Source organism: Rhipicephalus microplus, chromosome 7, assembly GCF_043290135.1.
Source record: "Rhipicephalus microplus isolate Deutch F79 chromosome 7, USDA_Rmic, whole genome shotgun sequence".
NCBI lineage: Eukaryota > Metazoa > Arthropoda > Arachnida > Ixodida > Ixodidae > Rhipicephalus > Rhipicephalus microplus.
In genome coordinates this window covers 12,014,001-12,032,912 of record NC_134706.1, presented here as the reverse complement: position 1 = coordinate 12,032,912, position 18,912 = coordinate 12,014,001, and the positions used below count along the sequence as shown (strand labels likewise).

Sequence of the window (18,912 nt, the reverse complement as noted above, 5' to 3'; positions counted from 1 at the left end):
CGCTTTGGAAATTCAATAATAAAGTTGGAGCCTCAAAGTTATAAAAAAAATATTTTCAGTTCTTTTAAAGAACATAATGCTTCATAAATCTAAATCAATAATACAGTCATAGCAATGTCTCAAGTGCCACACATTCGAATATTTGCTCCCTAGCAATTCAACATGCTCACACGTTCCCACACTGCCCACTAACCTAATTAGTATTCAATTCCGTTCCGTGCTTCCATGCAGTGCTCTAGACATAAATGATGCATTCGGCAGATGCCTCCTAACCAGGAGACAACGGCTCACAACTATTAGCTCTCAGCGCATCTGCCCCCACCATAAGCCTTAGTCCCAGCCTGGATACTAATTAGGCACACAAGCCATACTGTCTGATGTCTGCCGGTAGTCATATGACAGCTAGTTGGTCTCATTTACTAACCTGTGCAGTATAAACAGTGCCGGAATGTTAATCAAGCTCCAAGCCGTGCCTTCTGTAAAACCTCTTCCGCCTCATCAACTAGGTGCCAATTCCTAAATATTATAGGCCACTGTCCTTTTCACCATTGTCAATGTTATTAATCCTACACACACGACTTAAATAATCTCCATATCCACAAATGAAAAAAGGAAATGATTATTACCTACTGGGTTTGGAGGCTGTACCAATGGTTTCTGTCTGGAGGTTTGAAAGATTTCACCCGCTGAGCCCATGCCCTACTGTGCTGAACATTTTGTTTGTGTGTGTACCTTTATCGCAGTCTCCTGCCTGCCCACCTGTCTGTTCGATATGCATCATCTGTAGGCAGACCGGTAAAGCACAAACACTTGACAAAACATCTAAAACTAGTGAGGAGTTCGGGAAATACAGTCATTCCCTGTTGGTTTAAAGGGAAAGCAAAGCACTGAAAACTCAAGCATCTAGGCCAACGACCTACCAATAATTACATCATTTCTTATTCTGCACAGCGTAATTTCATGACCATAGCCCAAGGATTTATCTCTCCTCTAGATCGGTTACCATACATTATAACAACTCGTCATAATTAGCCTGGAACTACAGCATGAAAATGCGGAAGAAAATGTTTCGATCTGAAAAAGAAATTCAGGAGCCTTTGCTTTACAGGGGAAAATGGGGGTAAAGCAAAACATTGCATTTGTGTGTCTAACAAACTACATATCTTTCCTTCTATCCCAATGCACTATGTCTACTCAATATTTCCTTCATACCTGTTTAGAATCAGACCTTATTCCATGGGGTTAGTTGCAGCAACACTTCAGTTACAGGTAACGAAGACAATCGTGAATTCATATCCAGGAAACAACAAAATGATTAGTCATCTTGATAAAAAGATCAGATTGCCATACTATAAATGGCTCACAACCAGCAAGTCCACGATAGGCTCCCCCGCACTAAGTTTATCGCATGGGACACCACCTCCCAATTGCGTTGGTCACATAAGCTACAAAAGCTACGAAAGGTTGTTTATAGTCCACGGTTGCCAAGTGAGTTTAACTAAACCGATAACCAGCTGCCTACTTGTGAGCTCCATTCTTTCTAAACACTTGCAGACTGCCGATCTCGAGACAGCTGACATTTCGACAACAAACAGCTGTCAAAACTGGCTAAACCGGCTCGCTTAGTAACAGGAGAGACTGCATCCGCGCCTGGAAGGTCGACCACTGCTAGGGTGCTGCAGTAGCACTGAACAGAACGGTGGATTATACATGGCTCAGGATTCACAACACACACACACACGTTTTCGTTTTTTTTCAAGCTGATGACAAACGTCGCACATGGCAGCTTCGTTTTGATGCGCAGCAGCAGGGTAGTGCACCGTATCAATTTCCTGAGAGTGTGCAGAGCTGAAAAAAGTTCAAGCTGACATTAACGCACCTAAGCAGCTGCCTAATAAACGAACAACTGTTTGTCCATAAAGTCAAATATGCAAACGGTATTTGGTCATACTATCGATGACCTCGATTCCATGTCAACGTAGAGGGCTGAAACATTTGATTAATAGACGAAATGTGTCTGCGCTGATATACAAAGAACAAGCTCGATTGTTTTGTAAACAGTCAGTGCTGCTATTGGTATAACTATCATTTAAAGCGCACGAAAAACAGACATAAAGAGATCTGCTATTGTCAGATCAAGTGAACCGTTTTAACATCGTGTCAAAACGGAAGAGACGGAAAATGCTGGCTTATAAACGAGGAAATAGTGACTTTGCACGTATGCTCTTGTACAGCCGTCACTTTGATTGTTATGAGCAGTCACATAATGCACTGGCATTGCGAGTGTTAAATTGCTCCCTGAATTTATTGATGTATTTTACTCTTATATTTGCTTTGTACGTGTCCCCCTTACTAAATGGTCTATTCAGCCAAGTAAAGTGAACAAATAGATGTGTGTTCGAGGGGGTAAAATCGGGAAAAAAAAGGTGCACTGGTTTGTGCAAAGACCGTTTCATATGTATGGTATGAGCACTGGTGACTACTTACTGGCTCTAAGAGTAATCAGACCAGGATTAAAGGTAACGCTTGTGCTCATTATTTCCAACAAGATCATGTCTTTTCTAGACAAGAATACCTTTATTTTTTAAGTCACATTTCATAGTGTAAGAAGACGTGCTTAACATGAACAATGCCACAGACTACCAATGCACGTGCTTACTCAACCTTTAGCGCTGCCATGCTGAGAAAAGTTGACGACATTATTTGGTTCCTCCACCGCACCCATTATGAAAATGTGCATGAGCATTTTTATGCTTGTATGGAAGATTGCACCTGCATTTGAAGTGATCCAAACCTCGTGACTTCGAAAGAGTGTGTTTTTACCTCATCCTATGCAACATACATAGCGATCCAAACAAGACACGAGGAGTTTTATGCTTGTATGGAAGATTGCACCTGCATTTGAAGTGATCCGAACCTCGTGACTTCGAAAGAGTGTGTTTTTACCTCATCCCATGCAACATACATGGCGATCCAAACCAGACACGAGGAGATGAAGGCCTCAAGAGATGAATATTCCTGAACACGAAGTTACCCTGCAGCAAGCCCTCTGAAGAGTGGTGGCCTTTTCTTAAAGGCAGTTACTAGGCGATTGGTATTGATTTAAAAAAAGAATATGATAATACATCCCGTAAAACTATCCCATCAAAGAAACAACGACCAATGATAAGAAAGCCGATACGCTAACTCTTCACCGGGCCAAACAATACATAGCCTCCGCCCGCCCTTATTGCATCCGCCATTTGCAAGCGATTTCTCCTCGAACTGGCCAAGAACAAACACGCAAGACGATCGTTTTCTCATCTTCATTCTTTCCGCACCGTAGCACACAACTCGGTGGAAGTGCCAACCATTTCACGGCCAAAAATGCGACGTGCAAAAGTTGCGAAAGAGCAAAGCAAGGATGTCCCGAGGAGTATATTCCGGGAGGCATTTCTCAATCAAGAAGTTTGAACACAGTCTGTTTGTCCCCGCTGTTAGATATCAACATAACAGCCAGTGTGTGTTGTAGCTGCGAGCAGCTATGTGAGAACAATGGCAGGATGACAAATGCTAGGAGGGAAAAGTTGCTTATTCGAAGTAACACTAGGTGTGAAATAAAGGGTCTCTGTACTACGCATGAAAACAATAGTAATTACAAGACACGTAGTGCCCAAACATGCCTGTACTACGAACAAACCATGCGGTGAAGAATTTCCTTACTCCATAACATTTTCCTCAACACAAGACAAATAAACGGAAAGAAATATAAACTAGAAGCACACAGAAAAGTCTTCCGATTTTAGGTGCCACAATCATGATGAAATCACAAGCTATGCCATAAAGGGGGCTACATATTAATTTTGACTAAAGTGCAAGCAGTAAGCAAAGCTCCGAATCGGGAAGAGATGAGCATAGATGAGGGCCCGCTATGGAAGAAACATACTTTTTAGACGTGCACCAATAAGCCCAAGAAACAAGCTTTTTGAAATAGTTTTAATTAGCTGGGGATTTTAATATATCACCTCTTTTTAGGTACATGCATCTTTTTTTTTTCTTTTTTTGCACTTTGCCCTGACAGAAACTTGACTGCCATTGTGGGACCAACCCATATCCTTGCGCTTCGTAAAGCAACGCTGCACATGCTAAGCAACCCCAATGAGTGTTCCTCTACCGTGCTTACGCGCAACGGTGTCATCAACAAAGTGCATCGCCCATGGCCAACTGATCGCGACCACAACCTTGAAAACTGGATGTAGGAGCAACTTGTGGCACTAGATGGCCACACCTGTCCCCGTTTTACCTTTCATTTTCTATCTGGTCTCTTCTTTTATTGCTACCCTGAATCCGTCCTCGGCGAGCGAGACGTGACATGCCTGGGTCGAACTTTGCCAACCACATGCAAATAAAAGCAAGTATCAAAGGAAATATCATAGCGCTGAAGCATTTCACTTTGTGTTTATTCATTGTCATCAGCCGGACTACATCCACTGCAAGGCAGAGGCCTCGACCATAATTCGCCAATCAACCTGGGTTTGTGCTTTCTGCTGCCACGTTATGCCTGCGAACTTCTCATCGGCCCACCTAACTTTCTGTCTCCCCTTCGTGAGCTTGCCTTCTCTGGGAATCTAGTCATTTGCCCTTAATGACCAGTGCTTGTCCTGCCCATGTGCTACGTGCCTAACTCATGTCCGTTTCTTCTTCTTGATTTCAGCTACGACATCCTAAACACCAGTTTGGTAGGCCCCAAGTTAAACAAAGGTATTGAAATCTGCCACGCATGGTAGTACATCCTGTAATAAATCCAGGTAGTGAAATCTGTGATGCCACTATAATCGGTGGCTAAACGCACAATCGAACAGAAGCAGGTTTCCGTAAAAGGGTTAAGACGCCCACAACGTCTACAATGGCCCCCGACAGATCTTGTCAAAGCGGAGTTCCTTAGCTAGGCCCGAACAGGAAGTGAATCAACAGACCACAAATGGGATGAAACATGCTCCAGAAATACGTAAAAGCTGGCGTGCTCGTTCACTGACACTGTTTCCAAAGTGCAGTGCTGCATAGAGCACTTTCATGTTTAAGGTAACACCGGGAAAAAAATTCAAAAAGTGAGCAGAAACCGACAAAATTGTCGTGACAATGGGCTTTGTATCACTGTGCACAGCACCTGTCCACCGCTGCCATGTATTAACAAATGGCGCGTGTGCGTCGCATCTGCAGATAACAGCTGTGCCGCAGAATTTCACAACAATCGGAACATTACAAGGGGTGCCAGAACACTTCCCCAATGCAACAAGTTCTTTCGGAGAATCGGCACATGTAGTGATGCAACTCCTCTTGCCCCCCTAAAGCAGAATACTTCACGCAGCGTTTGTGTTTAACGACACAAAAACCTTGACCTAAAACCTTACCTGACAATTTGTCAATGCTTCATTGAAAAAGAATAAAATCTGCATGGAATGAAATGTGTCGATTCAAACCAGCATAATGCATTCACTTTTACCATGCGCTTATTTACCAAACACCAGTTTAAACACGCAGATGAGAGACACAGTTACATCTTAGTAGATGGTGGCCAGATTTGCCGTGATATCTAGTGGTCATCTCAAATGATTGCTCCTACCAGCCACTATGTCTAATACTATAATGTCTTGCTTAATTTCGTGACTGCTATACATACGATACCAGGAGCCACACCCCGTGAAGACCACTTTCATAAAAAATGTCGCCTGGTGTGATGTGGCATCTCTCGTGTCAGCCAATCGCAGCAGCTACTCACCCGCTTTTCCCCAACTGGCCAACAGGAATACATTGAAAACAACGAAGTGATTGCCTTAAAACAAGCCCACTAAGTAAATGGTTTGAGTTCATTATTACCAGTGACTGATGAGTTAAGAGAGTATATTCTGCCTAAACACCACAAACAGAAGCTGGATCCGCCAATGCTCTGTAATGGGCGAACTATCCTGGTGTGCAAAAAAGAAAATGTTTTTCCTTGTCGGTATACGTAACACCAAGCGGTGGTTGCTATAGCGACGCAGCAATACTTTAAAAGGGGTCATGAACTAAGCCTAGGACTTGGTGAGAAAGCGCCTCCTGTCCGAGTGTAGGCGCTGCCATGAGCAGCTCGACCAAACCTTGCCAACGCGCGCGGCTAGGGGAGTATAGAAGCCAAGTCACGCAAAGCTGCCACTTTTTTCAGGCACCCTTTTTTACATACAGCTTACTGTCTTTGGAGCTGCTGGCACCTACTGTTCGGGGTCTAAGTACAGGCAGCGTCTTTCATGGAGGACATAAAAAGAATTGCCTTTCAACTACATGTACTTCTCGCCACGAGGTACCACCATGTGTTTGCGCGGTGCTCCAGAGCCTACCTTACTAGTGCCCAAGGGAACCACAACAGGAAAAAGTGACTGCATTTCATTATGCACACTCAAGGTCACGATTCGCGCTGATGTAGCTTCACTTCTCCATGCCATCACTCCTTGTGTAGCTTCCAGTATGCTTATTGGGTCAGATGATGCTAGAAAGCAGTTGAACAAGTACTGACCCGATTTGGAAGAACCACGAAAGGTAAACTTTCTTCGCACAACAAAGCCAGACAACCCATATAAATATTTTGCTTTGATTTTAAAGTTTTTGTCATTTAGCTTCTGCAAGCCAGCCCCACTGCAATGAATATTATCAGGACCCGTAAACAAAATAGAGTTTGTGGAGTACGCGTCCTGTCGGTGTTGGAGTCACTGGACAACAATGAACTCATCGTTGCTTACGTAAAAGACGTGACTGACAGCGAGTGACTGAGATGGTACTAGTATTTCCGAGTACTCTTCGCAAAACGTCAGCCTTGTGATCCATCACCGCGAGGTCACCCTCTCGATACTGAACTGGAAGTATTTCAAGGCAGCTGCCTTAAATATATATTTAATGCATTCCCAAGCTCTACGACACTGTTTTTAGAGATATTGACAACCGTGTTGTGATCAGTAACAAGCCAAAGACATTAAATTTTGTGTGAACACTCTAAAGCCTGCTACATATCCTTTCAACATTGCTTTGTTCCTCACCAATTAGAGAAATTTTCAGTGCTATTGCTTCGTTATACTGAGATCATTTGATGATTACCTGGAAACGTGATTTAGGAACTCGCTAACATCACCCCTGAAATAAATAACTGATAAAAGATGACTTCACATGTGTTCTTTATCAAAAGCGGCATTTCAGGCTTCTCTTTTCCGATAAGGGATTTTATTAAATTCTGAAACCTTTCGTACCTACTGAGTTTCAGGGAGGGCTGACTTCAACAGTTCTTGCAGAGTGCCAATAACAACCTTTCGTGGACCGGAAACGACAAGACAGTTGGTCCCGTCAACACGAACCTAGCCAATTCCGCAAAAAAGTGCGGAAGTGTTATCTGATGCCGACACAGCCGTCAGGCAAATGTTTGCGCAGACGAAGGAGTGAGCATCAAGTGTGCGTCCCCTCTCAGGCCAAAACATCTACAGGTTGCAAGCTTGAAGTTCCTGGCCTCTCTTTTGACGCAGACAACGGACTCTTGAGCAGAACTTTACCACTGGGAAATGTGACCCACTATGTACAAAAGGTGGAGGGGGGCAAATGTTCCCAGGCCACTATCCCATGTATTCCTATGGCAGCGTGACTGGGGAGCTTTTGACACCCCCCCCCCCCCCTTGTATGTACATTGCAGCAGTAGATGTTTCTGTTCAGTCCGTTCAGTGAGAACATGGGGTAGTGGACAGTCAAATGTTTCTGTTCACCATACATGACTTTCCTGTTGTTTTTTTTTGTTCTTTTTAAACAGGGAAGCTGCTCTTGGTGGAGGTTTAAGATGTCCGGGGGCCGTCGTAGATCGCAAACGGGCAGATGCTACTCCTCACGACTTTCGCCACTCACCACTACGCCCGCTACTACTCCTGCCACTCCTCCAACTTCATGCAACCAGCTTAACTAACAGGCGAAGCAAATAGTTGTTTGTAACCCAAACAGCATCACTGTTTGATCAGTGTCCCTTATGCACAGCTGGATAAATGTTTTGTTTTCTTTAAGGCTCGTTTCCTACTAAAAGCCCTAGAGGCCTGAAATAACCATGCGTGTTCCCTCTTCAAGCTTTTGCTCATTCAGCATCTAGTGATGTGATGTCAATAACTATACTCTGACACAACCTAAGAAAAAAAAAAGCACTTCTGCCCACAGAACTGTTGTGCACTCGTGACATCCATTTGTGAAAGACAGTTGTGCTACTTAGTCTCGGCTTGAACCGCAAGAACTTTTTTGTCAGTTAATGTATATAATGAGCATATCAAGAGCCAAACTTTTGTCGACACTACCTAAAATATCATGTTTGGTTTGGACAAAATTTACCAGAACGTCAAAGCTTCCAGCCTGAACTGAGTAACAGAAATGAGTATGCGTATGGAATAATGTGCACCTATCTGCAACACTTGACAAGTGCTTGACGTCACAAAAATGAGTAAGCACTATTGGATAGAGCATTTGGGCAAGATCTCTGTGGGAGGCATGGCTGTGGGGCAGAGCTGAAATTTGTGTTTTCCTAGGTTGCCAATGGATATGACAAAAGTTGCCAATTTTGACTGTTCCCATCGTCCCAATTTCCACTGTTACGGTAAAATCTCTCCTGGACAAGCGTGAATTTGTTTTCTTGCGAGATCACTTTGAATTTCGGGCCTATGCAGATGTGCGTACTGTTTACAGAAAGTTTAGAAAATAAGCAAGTTGGCCGTGTGCGCTTGCACTTTTATCAGCATTGACACCTTTGCAGCGTGTTTCGTCACTTTTCTGCATTTCAACTATGCACCAACTAACCCAGCAACAAGTTTCAATAGACTATTAGACTATCTTCACACCGCATGTTTCGATAGTTCTTTGCCACCAATCTTCCAGCCTTATCCTGTTTGTCTCTACAGTTTAATTTATTTATGTTCCCATCACTGTCTTGGAAACAGAAACTCGGGCAGCCCATGCTTACTTACCCAATAATTGAATGAATACATGAATGGAACGATAAGGCTGCACCCTTTAGATAGGGTGGCAGCTCCCACAAATTAGCCGTAATACATACTGAAGTTAAGTACTATGTGGTGAAGAATTTTGCACTCGTGCCTGGATTGTAGCCACCAACCAGATAACCTCCTCCAGGTTATTTCCACCTGATTATGATCTATTTTGCACCTTCACTATCCCTAAAGCTCAATGCTAGGAAAAATTCCGCAACCCTTATCTTGCATCACGGGAAGAGGCCCTGACAAAACAGCATCAACTGCTAAGCTGTTACCTCCTCTTTTCTACACGTACTACATAACGCGTCTATCCAGTTGTAGCGTTAAGCTGCTGCTCTCTGGCGGCGTTAGCGCGAAACTCCACCGCCCAACCGACCATCATCCGAACTTGTTTTCCTTTTCACGGAACGCTCTCGGGCCAGGACGCCCCTAGGAAAACAGAGGTGCGGCTTTCGAGATTAGGTAGATACACAGGCTTTCGTGTATAGTGTGGGACCCCTGTTAGCGTGTGTGTGCTGAGTTATCTATAAAAGTCGCGATAACGAAACATGGCAAAAAAAAAAAAGTGAGCGAGGGCTAGAGACAAATGTACTTAGAGACTGTGGACGCAGGCGTTAGTAGTCTGCCTGTAAACCCCGCATCGAAAAAGTATTCATATATATTAAATAAAAAAACCGTGGGGAGGGGGCGAGCACTTTCAGGACTGGGGAGGACAACACGTAAGCAGGAAGCCTTTTATAAGACGGGTGGGAGGAGGGTAGAGGAGGAGGAGGAAGGAAGCGACACCTTTATCGTGGCGAATACGTCTGTGGCAAGGGGCCGTCCGAAAGACCTCCCGACTACAGTATTCCCAACTCCTGACGGGCGCAAACCGGAAAAGCACGATGATTCAGCGCCGCGCCGCAAACACAAACAAACAAATCGGAGGTGCCAACACGGCTTAATCTCCCCGGAAGAAGAACAAAACCCTCCCAGTCAAGGAGAGAGCATCTACAATAATAACAATAATAGTAAACAATGGAAACACAGAAGCGAGGGTCGGGGAAAAAATTCGCGCTAACGCCCCGTTTGCAAGCAACTCGCCGATTGGTACTTTTTGTCAACGTTAATAAAACACTCGGTTAATAAAAAAACCACCGGCGACCAAAGCATGGCGTTTAAATGCGACAGCCGTGACAAACGGATGCAACCCGCACCCTCCATTTCAAAGCGGCGCAGAATCTAAGCAGCTAACCTACCAAGGTGGTTCAGAGATAAAGAAAAGCGCTCTATATTACATCATTTTGGCCCGCAAAATCTAACTATTTATACGTCTAAATACACGTTTAACTGTCCGCTCCAAAACAACAACAACCCGTTTCTTCGAAACTAAGAAATTAAAGCTGGCTTCAAAGCGTGAGCAATGAGGCGTCGTTTTTGAGAATTTCGTTTTAATGGTGATGCTTACAATAATAAAAAAAAACTGTACTCTATCACACGTAATTGAGTGTACGACCAGTAGAAATAGGTTCACGTATTTAAAAAAAAAAAGCGGTATCGTATAACGCCATTGGCCCGTTCGGTGTTAACTGGCCAGAGAGATACGCGAATAAACAACGAAGATAACAACCATAAAGCGAAATAGATAATAACGAGCTACGCAGGCATCGACATAACCATGCAGTCGGCGCGGCGCAACTATAACAGCCAGAGAAAATGTAGCGGCATGCGGCGATGCCGAACACACAAGAGCGAAAGAGGGGGGGGGGGGGTGAGGAGCAAAAACACGTGCCGTAAAAGCGAGCCGGCAAATCCTGCCACGGCACGCATAGCAGCAGACAGGGGCGAGCCCGCAAAAGTAAACAGCGCGCTGAAGAGAGGGCGCGTAGGAACGAAAGAGAAGAGAACAAAAAACATAGAAAAACAACGCAGAACAAGGAAAGAAGAAGCGAACGAAGCTACTACCCCTCCCCCACCCGCCTGAAAACGCTAGGCTGACGGCGCGTAGTCTATCTTTCTCCCTCTCTCACGCACAAAAAAGAAAAGAAGAGCCTGGGGATGGATACGCAAAACTCGAACCAACGCTACTACGTCGCGAAGCTGGCAGTCGCGGCGAACGCTATTGCAACAAAAAAGGAAGGAAAAAAAAAAGACGCACCGATGCCGCAAAAGGAGGATGTTAGACGAAGAAACATCACGGAGATGATAAAAACTGTTGGGAGCGAGGAGTGAGGGGGGGGGGGGGAGGGAAGGTGAACACGTTTGATGAACAGCTAAACAGGAACAAGCGCGGCAGTTGCGACTGCACGGCACAAGTGGGGGAGAAGGGGGGGGGGATGACTGCTTAGGCGAAAACGACCCGGCTCCTTCCGTGCAAAGCGCACCAGGCCTGGTGGCCCAGGCCACCGCCGAATGAATGAAAAGGTATGGACTCCGAACGCGTTCCGTGCAACCCGACGCGTTTTCGAAAAAAAAAAAAAAAAAGGTCGGCCCCAGGCGGTACGCAGTTCGATCGCGACGGTGTTCCGATACTAGTTTCCTCATAACAAATACGGGATCGGTGCAGTGAATGGGGCGAGGAGGAGGTGGAGAGAGTAAGCAACAAACTGCGTTTAAAAGGCAAGCACGCGACGACACGCGCATAGGCGAAACTCGTTTTTCAATGTCAGACCCCGTGGAGGTGCGCGGGTAGGGTAAACAAGGAGCCCCTCCTCGCCTACCTGCTTGCTAACCACACCTGCTAACCCTGCCGGGACGCAATGTAAACAAATTGGCCGCCAATCGACAACAACAACAAACCAAACGCGGCAATCGAGAAGCGCCCGCGAGCGCGTTGGTGATTCGAACTGCTAGCCCAGCTATGATTCCAGATTCGTGAAGAGGGGTTTACAAACGCGGAAGGTGAAAAAAAAAAAAAATGTGAAGAGCACCGCGTCGAGCGGGCACCATCGCGACGCGAACACGCATAGCAACAAGCGCAGCCCCCGACCATGTGTTGGTCAGGCCTAATGGCACACATGGTTTCTCGTCGGCGCTACACACACGGTCCAACGTTTTAAACGCGTCTCGCGTACGAAACATCGCCACTCACGTCTTGGGCAGCGGCATCGGCGCGGCACCCTTTCGCTGGAAGACTCCGTCCACGAAGACTCCGTTCTTGCCGTTGCACACCATGAAGAAGTGCGCGCACTCGTAGAAAATCTCGAGGTGCTGGCGCGAGATGAAGCTGGAGTGGCCCATATTTACATCCACCTCGCCGCGGCTGCTGTTGCGGCCGATGGAGATGCGCTTCTGGCGGATCAGGTACTCGAACTCGCGACCTTCTAGCTTGGCGATGGCCGCGCCCGTGCGTTCCGGGTTCCACTGGAGTCGCGACGGGCTTGACGGGGCCGACTTGAGGGCCAGCAGGGCCCATGCGTCGTTGTCCGAAGCCCGCTGATGCGTCGACATTACGGGCCCGTAGCACACAGCGCTTCCAAAATGGCGACCGCCTGATGGAGCCCCCAGCAGACGTCCCGGCATGCATCGCGCGCGGAGCCCAGTCACGTGACTGGCCTTATCCCTCCCTCTCGCAGCTTGCGTCTCGCCCGCTGCTGCAGCCGACGCGTTTTGCATCGACAAATATTGCGTGTGTGTGTGTACTTCACGATGGCTCTGGGCGCTTCCTCGTGAAAGAAGAAAAAAAAAATGATAGAAGGCAGCACCGACGACGGGGGCTGGTAAATCGAGTAGCCCGCCGACGTATAACGACACCGGTTTTCAGCCGGCTGTAGTAGTGTTGGATCGGTGCAGCGTTGTCGACGCTAGCTGGCGGCGGCGCTTGCGACATGCGAAGCGCGTATCCCCAGATCGATACAGTTGAAGGGGGAGTAGAGAAGGTGCGTCTCGGCCGCCGCGCAGAATGCGGGTCTCTGTGTCATGTTTACATTCCCCGTTCGCTGCTCTTCCTCTTCTTTCCCCGTCTCTTTTTACGCTCGCCCCGCTAGCGTTTATTACGCGTTCACTTCCCCCACCACGCAGTTGTCGCAGCCGATCTCCTTCAAATGTCCGCTCCCTTGGATCTGACTGCTGCCATGCCGGCCTTAATATTGAAAAACCGCCACGGGCTGGCCCGATGGAACAAGACAAATAAAACCGACGGCCAGCGCTCGCTGTTGCGACACCCCTAGACTGGCGGCGCTTTTTCGATGCCTTGCGCAAGGCCGTCTGGGTTCTCTGTATATACACTGTATCTAACGGAGCAGTACATGTATCAACTATCGAACAGGGAAGGCACTACATGCGCGCGCAGTCGCAAATGGGGGGGAGCGCGTGTCCTTTTAAAACGGCGGCTGTTCTATAAACTGAAAAGACCTTCACGGACACAAACCGTCGGCGCTTTTTCAAGTACGTCCGACGTCATCTCGAGGAATTATTTGTTTTTAGGAGGGTGTGGGGGAGGCACGTTGTTTATCATCCTGTTGCTAGGAGGAAGACGGCCTGCCTAAAGCGGAACTGACGCTCGCGCTGAACGCGGAAATGTAGGGGCGCTTCTAGTTCTTTCGTTTGCGGTTCGGTGGCAGCACGTACCGGTCTTTGGTTCTGCTTTTTTTTCCCCTTTTTTTTCGCTTTATTACTATGGATGGCTGTAGGGCGGTACGATAATCGCCGTCGTTCTAACTGCAGTTAGTGTGACGATGACTAAAAGCAAGGCTTATGAGCCTTGCTTTTATTTTAATTCGGTGCGGTATGGTCGATAAGATAAAGGTGCGCGAAGACTTGAGCGTGAAAAAAACACTAAGAAAGGGAGAATCAGGGTGGAGTCGTTGCAGTGTTCGCTGGCCGGGGGGGGGGGGGGGGGTCGATTTCAGACTGTCATTAGAGATGACGCAGTTTTACGAAGGTATCGTGCGTGCAAGGTACGTAACACTTCTCGAAAGCATAAAAATTTTGCTTCCTTGGCGCCTTCGTGGTCGCGCGCTTTATGGGGCATGTTTGAGTTAACGTGGCGAGAGGATATTATCTGTAGAGCATATATTAATCACTAAAAAAAAAAAAAAAAAACACGTCGAACCCGTACATGAGTTAGATATTCGTTAATAGCAGATTATTTTCAGAAACGCGTGCCGTAATTTAATAGTCGGGGAAAAATAGCTGCGGAAATATGTATGTATGTATGTGATTGATGATTGATTGATTGATATGTGGGGTTTAACGTCCAAAAACCACCATATTATTATGAGAGACGCCGTAGTGGAGGGCTCCGGAAATTTCGACCACCTGGGGTTCTTTAACGTGCACCCAAATCTGAGCACACGGGCCTACAACATTTCCGCCTCCATCGGAAATGCAGCCGCCGCAGCCGGGATTCGATCCCGCGACCTGCGGGTCAGCAGCCGAGTACCTCAGCCACTAGACCACCGCGGTGGAGCATATGTATGTATGTATGTATGTATGTATGTATGTATGTATGTATGTATGTATGTATGTATGTATGTATGTATGTATGTATGTATGTATGTTACAACACTTCGTCGACGTGCAACTGCAAACCATTCGTTTTTTTCGAGTTTGTACTTCTTGAACTTGCCTTCACATTTTTTTCTGAACTTTAGTAGAAAAGAATTCTAACTTCTCATTCATTGATTCATTTATCATTCTTTCATTCATTCGTTCATTCATTCATTCAAGTGCATTGTGTTTACTCAACCTCGCCAATGTCGTATTGTAATGTACCATCGAAACGACGCGAAAAACATGAAGGAGCTACCTCAGTCATTTCGCTATCACCGATGATGCACATCAGAGGAAAAGCTGAGTTAGCTAATACGCGTTCCAAAGCTTGAAAATAATAGAACCATTCATTGGTAAAGAACGCGCAGTTCGAAACGCGCGCAAATGCAGCGTGTGTTGGACAGCAGCGGCATCACACGTACGTGTAAAAAACTACCTAGAAAAAAAATTGTAGCCTCCGAAACAGTCAACTGCAAAACAAGAGATGGGTTGTTTGACGTGTATAAACAAAAATTAAAGAAGTATAGTTAGCTTATGCTCTACTAACACAAAACTGTTTTACCAAAATCATCTAATATGTAGTAAAAAAACGAAAAAAACGACAATGAAATTCAATAGATTATTTACGAAACTGCGGCGCCACTGTATAAACGCTTAAACAAAATGCTGCCTACTAAATATTAAGTAAGCGTCGTAGTTAGTTTTAAAACTTATAAGCAAACCTAAACAAAACAATATGTAGCATACTTCATGAATAAGAAACATTACCTTACTTTAACTCAGTTAAGTAATAATTGTGCCGAAATTCATTGTTACGTAATGTTACTGGCGTAATATTATGCGTGCTGCTGATTCGAACCGAGAGTGATAAGCATTATATGCGCCAATACTAAATTATCCAGAACGTAGCGTCTTTGTACAAAGCTGTAGGAAATTATGACGACAAAAAGTGGAGCCTCCAAGATAGCCGACAAAGCGTGAAAGCGGCACTGATTATCTCGAAAGCGCTCCCCCCTCCACCCCCCCCAACATTCTGATAAATCTGAAATTATTTACCCAAAAATACAGCGGTAATTTTACCAGAGTTAGTATTTGGCATTGCATTGTTCAGTGCCTCCTCACGTTCAGTGTTTATTGAAAGAAGCCGACACCAATCTGTTTAGTTATTGTCGGTAGGGACAGATGGCGACACATTACAACGCAAAACTATCTGTCCTTTTTTGTTATTCATTTGTAGTTATTTGATACAACCACCTGAATTTCACGTAATCACAAAAACATCGCCTTTGACGCGCATTGGAATAGTTGTGTTCTATGCATAAATTTCAGTTTCGAGGTGAATATGGCACTGAAGCGAGAACAAAGCGTGTAAGTTGGCTCCCTCTGACGAAAACGCACGGGGTTTCTTGAAATATTGCTGAACGATTCTTTGCTCTAAACCGAAGCAGTGTACCGAACAGCACATTCAACTTCGACCAGTACAAGATTCGAAACTAAAAGAAAGAAAAAAAAAAGTTACGCAGCCGACAGGATTCGAACCTGTGCGGGGAAACCCCAATGGATTTCGAGTCCATCGCCTTAACCACTCGGCCACGACTGCACGGCTTCAAGGTGCGTTTAACACATTGATGAAGATATAGGCTTGTTTATCGTTGTTTCTTTACTTTAATAGACAGTTTTACGAGATGCCAGGCCCTAATTCACGTCGTACTTAGTTCATAAACAGTCAAGACAGTTGTACCAAACAGTCAAGACAGTTGTACCAATTTATAGTATCCATGTAAGTAATTGAAAAGAGTTACAAATTCGACATGACATTTTTCTTCGTCTGCTCGTCTCCGAAGCGTACATTTTAACATTAATTTGCATTGGTCTAGTAAATGCTTGTATTAGGTGAGTGACGAACATAAGACACTGACAGGTGATTGTGCAGGTCTAACACAACTGCTCATTGCTTACCTGTCAGTCCAACAACAACTCATCGGGCGCGTTAAGTTTGCGCGCTCCAAACTCGAAAGGAGTAGGCTCGAATGCGCTGCGTTGTGACACCTTTTGAGCTTAGCTTTGCGGTGAATTCGGCCGACTGCTTTCGGGCGGCACGAAACCGTCACATGGCGAATGTTACGTCGCTTACACGGTAGGAACGAGTGGCGAATGAGACCACGCACTTCATCGGAGGAGAGAGTCGAAAACGCTTCGTTCTTCTGGAAGCCGTAGCAATCGCAAGCCTTCACGCATCGTCTCAGGGTTGGAGCGCGCCGAGAGCACTAAGCGCTTTAGCTCCGCAATCAGGCACCGGAAGTCGCTGTATAGCAGTTACGTTTGCAAGAGCACGTTCCGCGGCTATAGAGTGCGCTCGAGATCCTTGAGATAACGCGCGCATTTATCGATAAGCACCAAAAGTAGTTGTGATTCACAACTCAGAATCACAAGTAAAAGTTAAATTAAGTCGAAAATATCATTATAATTTGAGTTTGATTGTGTATTAAAATGAAGGCTATCTATATATGCTGTTTACTGCGTGCTTACAGGAGGTTTTCAGAAGCCTAGAATGGGAACAGTTAGGAATAAGAGTTAATGGAGAGTACCTTAGTAACCTGCGCTTCGCGGATGACATTGCATTGCTGAGTAACTCATGGGACGAATTGCAACTCATGATTGCGGAGTTAGACAAGGAGAGCAGAAAGGTGGGTCTTAAAATTAATCTGCAGAAAACGAAAGTAATGTACAACAATCTCGGAAGAAAGAGAGCAGCGCTTCGAGATAGATAATAGTGCACTTTAAATTGTAAAATACTATGTCTACTTAGGGCAGGTAATAACCGCGGAACCGAACCACGAGATTGAAGTAGCTAGAAGAATAAGAATGGGGTGGAGCACGTTTGGCAAGCACTCTCAAACTATGACAGGTAGATTGCCATTATCCCTCAAGAGGAAGGTATATAACAGCTGTATCTTGCCGGTACTTAGCTACGGAGCAGAAACCTGGAGACTTACAAAGAGGGTTCAGCTTAAATTGAGGACGACGCAGCGAGCAATGGAAAGAAAAATGGTAGGTGCAACCTTAAGAGACAAGAAGAGAGCAGAGTGGATTAGGGAACAAACGGGGGATATCATAGTTGAAATCAAGAAGTGGAAATGGACATGGGCCGGGCATGTAGCGCGTAGACAGGATAACCGCTCGTCATTAAGGGTAACTAACTGGATTCCCAGAGAAGGCAAGCGGGTTAGGGGGAGACATAAGGTAAGGTGGGCAGATGAGATTAAGAAGTTTGCGGGTATAAATTGGCAGCAGCAAGCACAGGACCGGGTTAAATGGCGGAACATGGGAGAGGCCTTTGTCCTGCAGTGGACGTAGTCAGGCTGATGATGATGATGTATTAAAATGACAAGATAGTGAGATAACCTTTCCTGAACAGGGAACAACGAATTTACTACAACTTGTGAACGTGAAGTCAGCGCCAGGCCGCGATCACATTTCAGAGTATGCAATAAAGAACTGCGCAGTGTAACTTGATATTTTGGTGGTAATTTTTTAAATGTCATTTGATTCCGGCACTTTACCAACTGATTGAACAACCGTAAATGTCGTTACTATATTTAAGGCGATAACACGAGAACTAGAAATTATAGACAAATTTCCCTCACTAGTGTTTCATGTAAGGCACTACAGCACACTATTTGTTCCAACATGATGGCTAATCTTCAAGTAAACAATTTTTAAGCCCAGATCAGTATAGCTTTAGGCGAGGAATTTTTTGACACCCCATTTGGGGAGTTTTCTCATGACATACTTAATAAATGCAAACAGGTTGACTGCATCTTATTAAATTTCCAGAAGGCTTTTGGCTCTGTAGCGCCTAACTTGTTACCCGTGAAGCTGCCCACACTTAGTATTCCTACTGCTCTGTTCAGTTGGTTGAGGCTTGCATTGGTGACCGAAAACGGTGTGTTGTTCAATTAATGGCCGCGACGAGTTCAACACGTAAAACAGTTTTGTCAGGTGTCCTCCAAAGATCGGTTCTCGGGCCGCTTCATTTCTTAATATTTATTAATGATATAGGTGAACAGATATTAGGCCTACTTCTCATACCGTACACCTACCGCTGTTGTCTTTACCATGAAATCAATCGATTCCTTAAATGATAGTGTACAACTAAAGAGTAAACTTGACGAGATGTTACTGTAGTGCAATACATGGAATATGACGCTGAACGGGTAAGGACTACAGTTCAATAACAAACGCCACATTTTTTTTTCATAATAAACGTTCTCTTGGTGGTGAAAATCTGTCGACTGGGTCAAATCACAAGCATTTAGGTATTTTATATACGAATGACTTTTCGTAGAACAACCATAATAAGTATATAGCAGCTGAGGCTAATGTGTCGAGTTGGACTTCTTGGTACATTATTATGGCGCAC

The 18,912-nt window shown here is 45.2% G+C and overlaps 1 protein-coding gene and 1 non-coding gene across 2 annotated transcripts in view; both read right to left on the bottom strand.

The window, feature by feature from the left end:
• LOC119180236 (forkhead box protein K1) overlaps window positions 1-12,516 on the bottom strand; it is a 71,099-nt gene extending 58,583 nt beyond the window's left edge. Inside the window, exon 1 of the mRNA XM_037431379.2 lies at window positions 12,088-12,516. Within this exon, the coding sequence (XP_037287276.2) occupies window positions 12,088-12,446 (359 nt within the window). The 5' untranslated portion in view covers window positions 12,447-12,516. The remainder of the gene's footprint in view (window positions 1-12,087) is intronic.
• Window positions 12,517-16,007: 3,491 nt separating this feature from the next.
• Window positions 16,008-16,089, bottom strand: TRNAS-CGA (transfer RNA serine (anticodon CGA)). The gene has a single exon. It is a non-coding gene; the product is annotated as a tRNA-Ser (tRNA).
• Window positions 16,090-18,912: the final 2,823 nt, after the last annotated feature.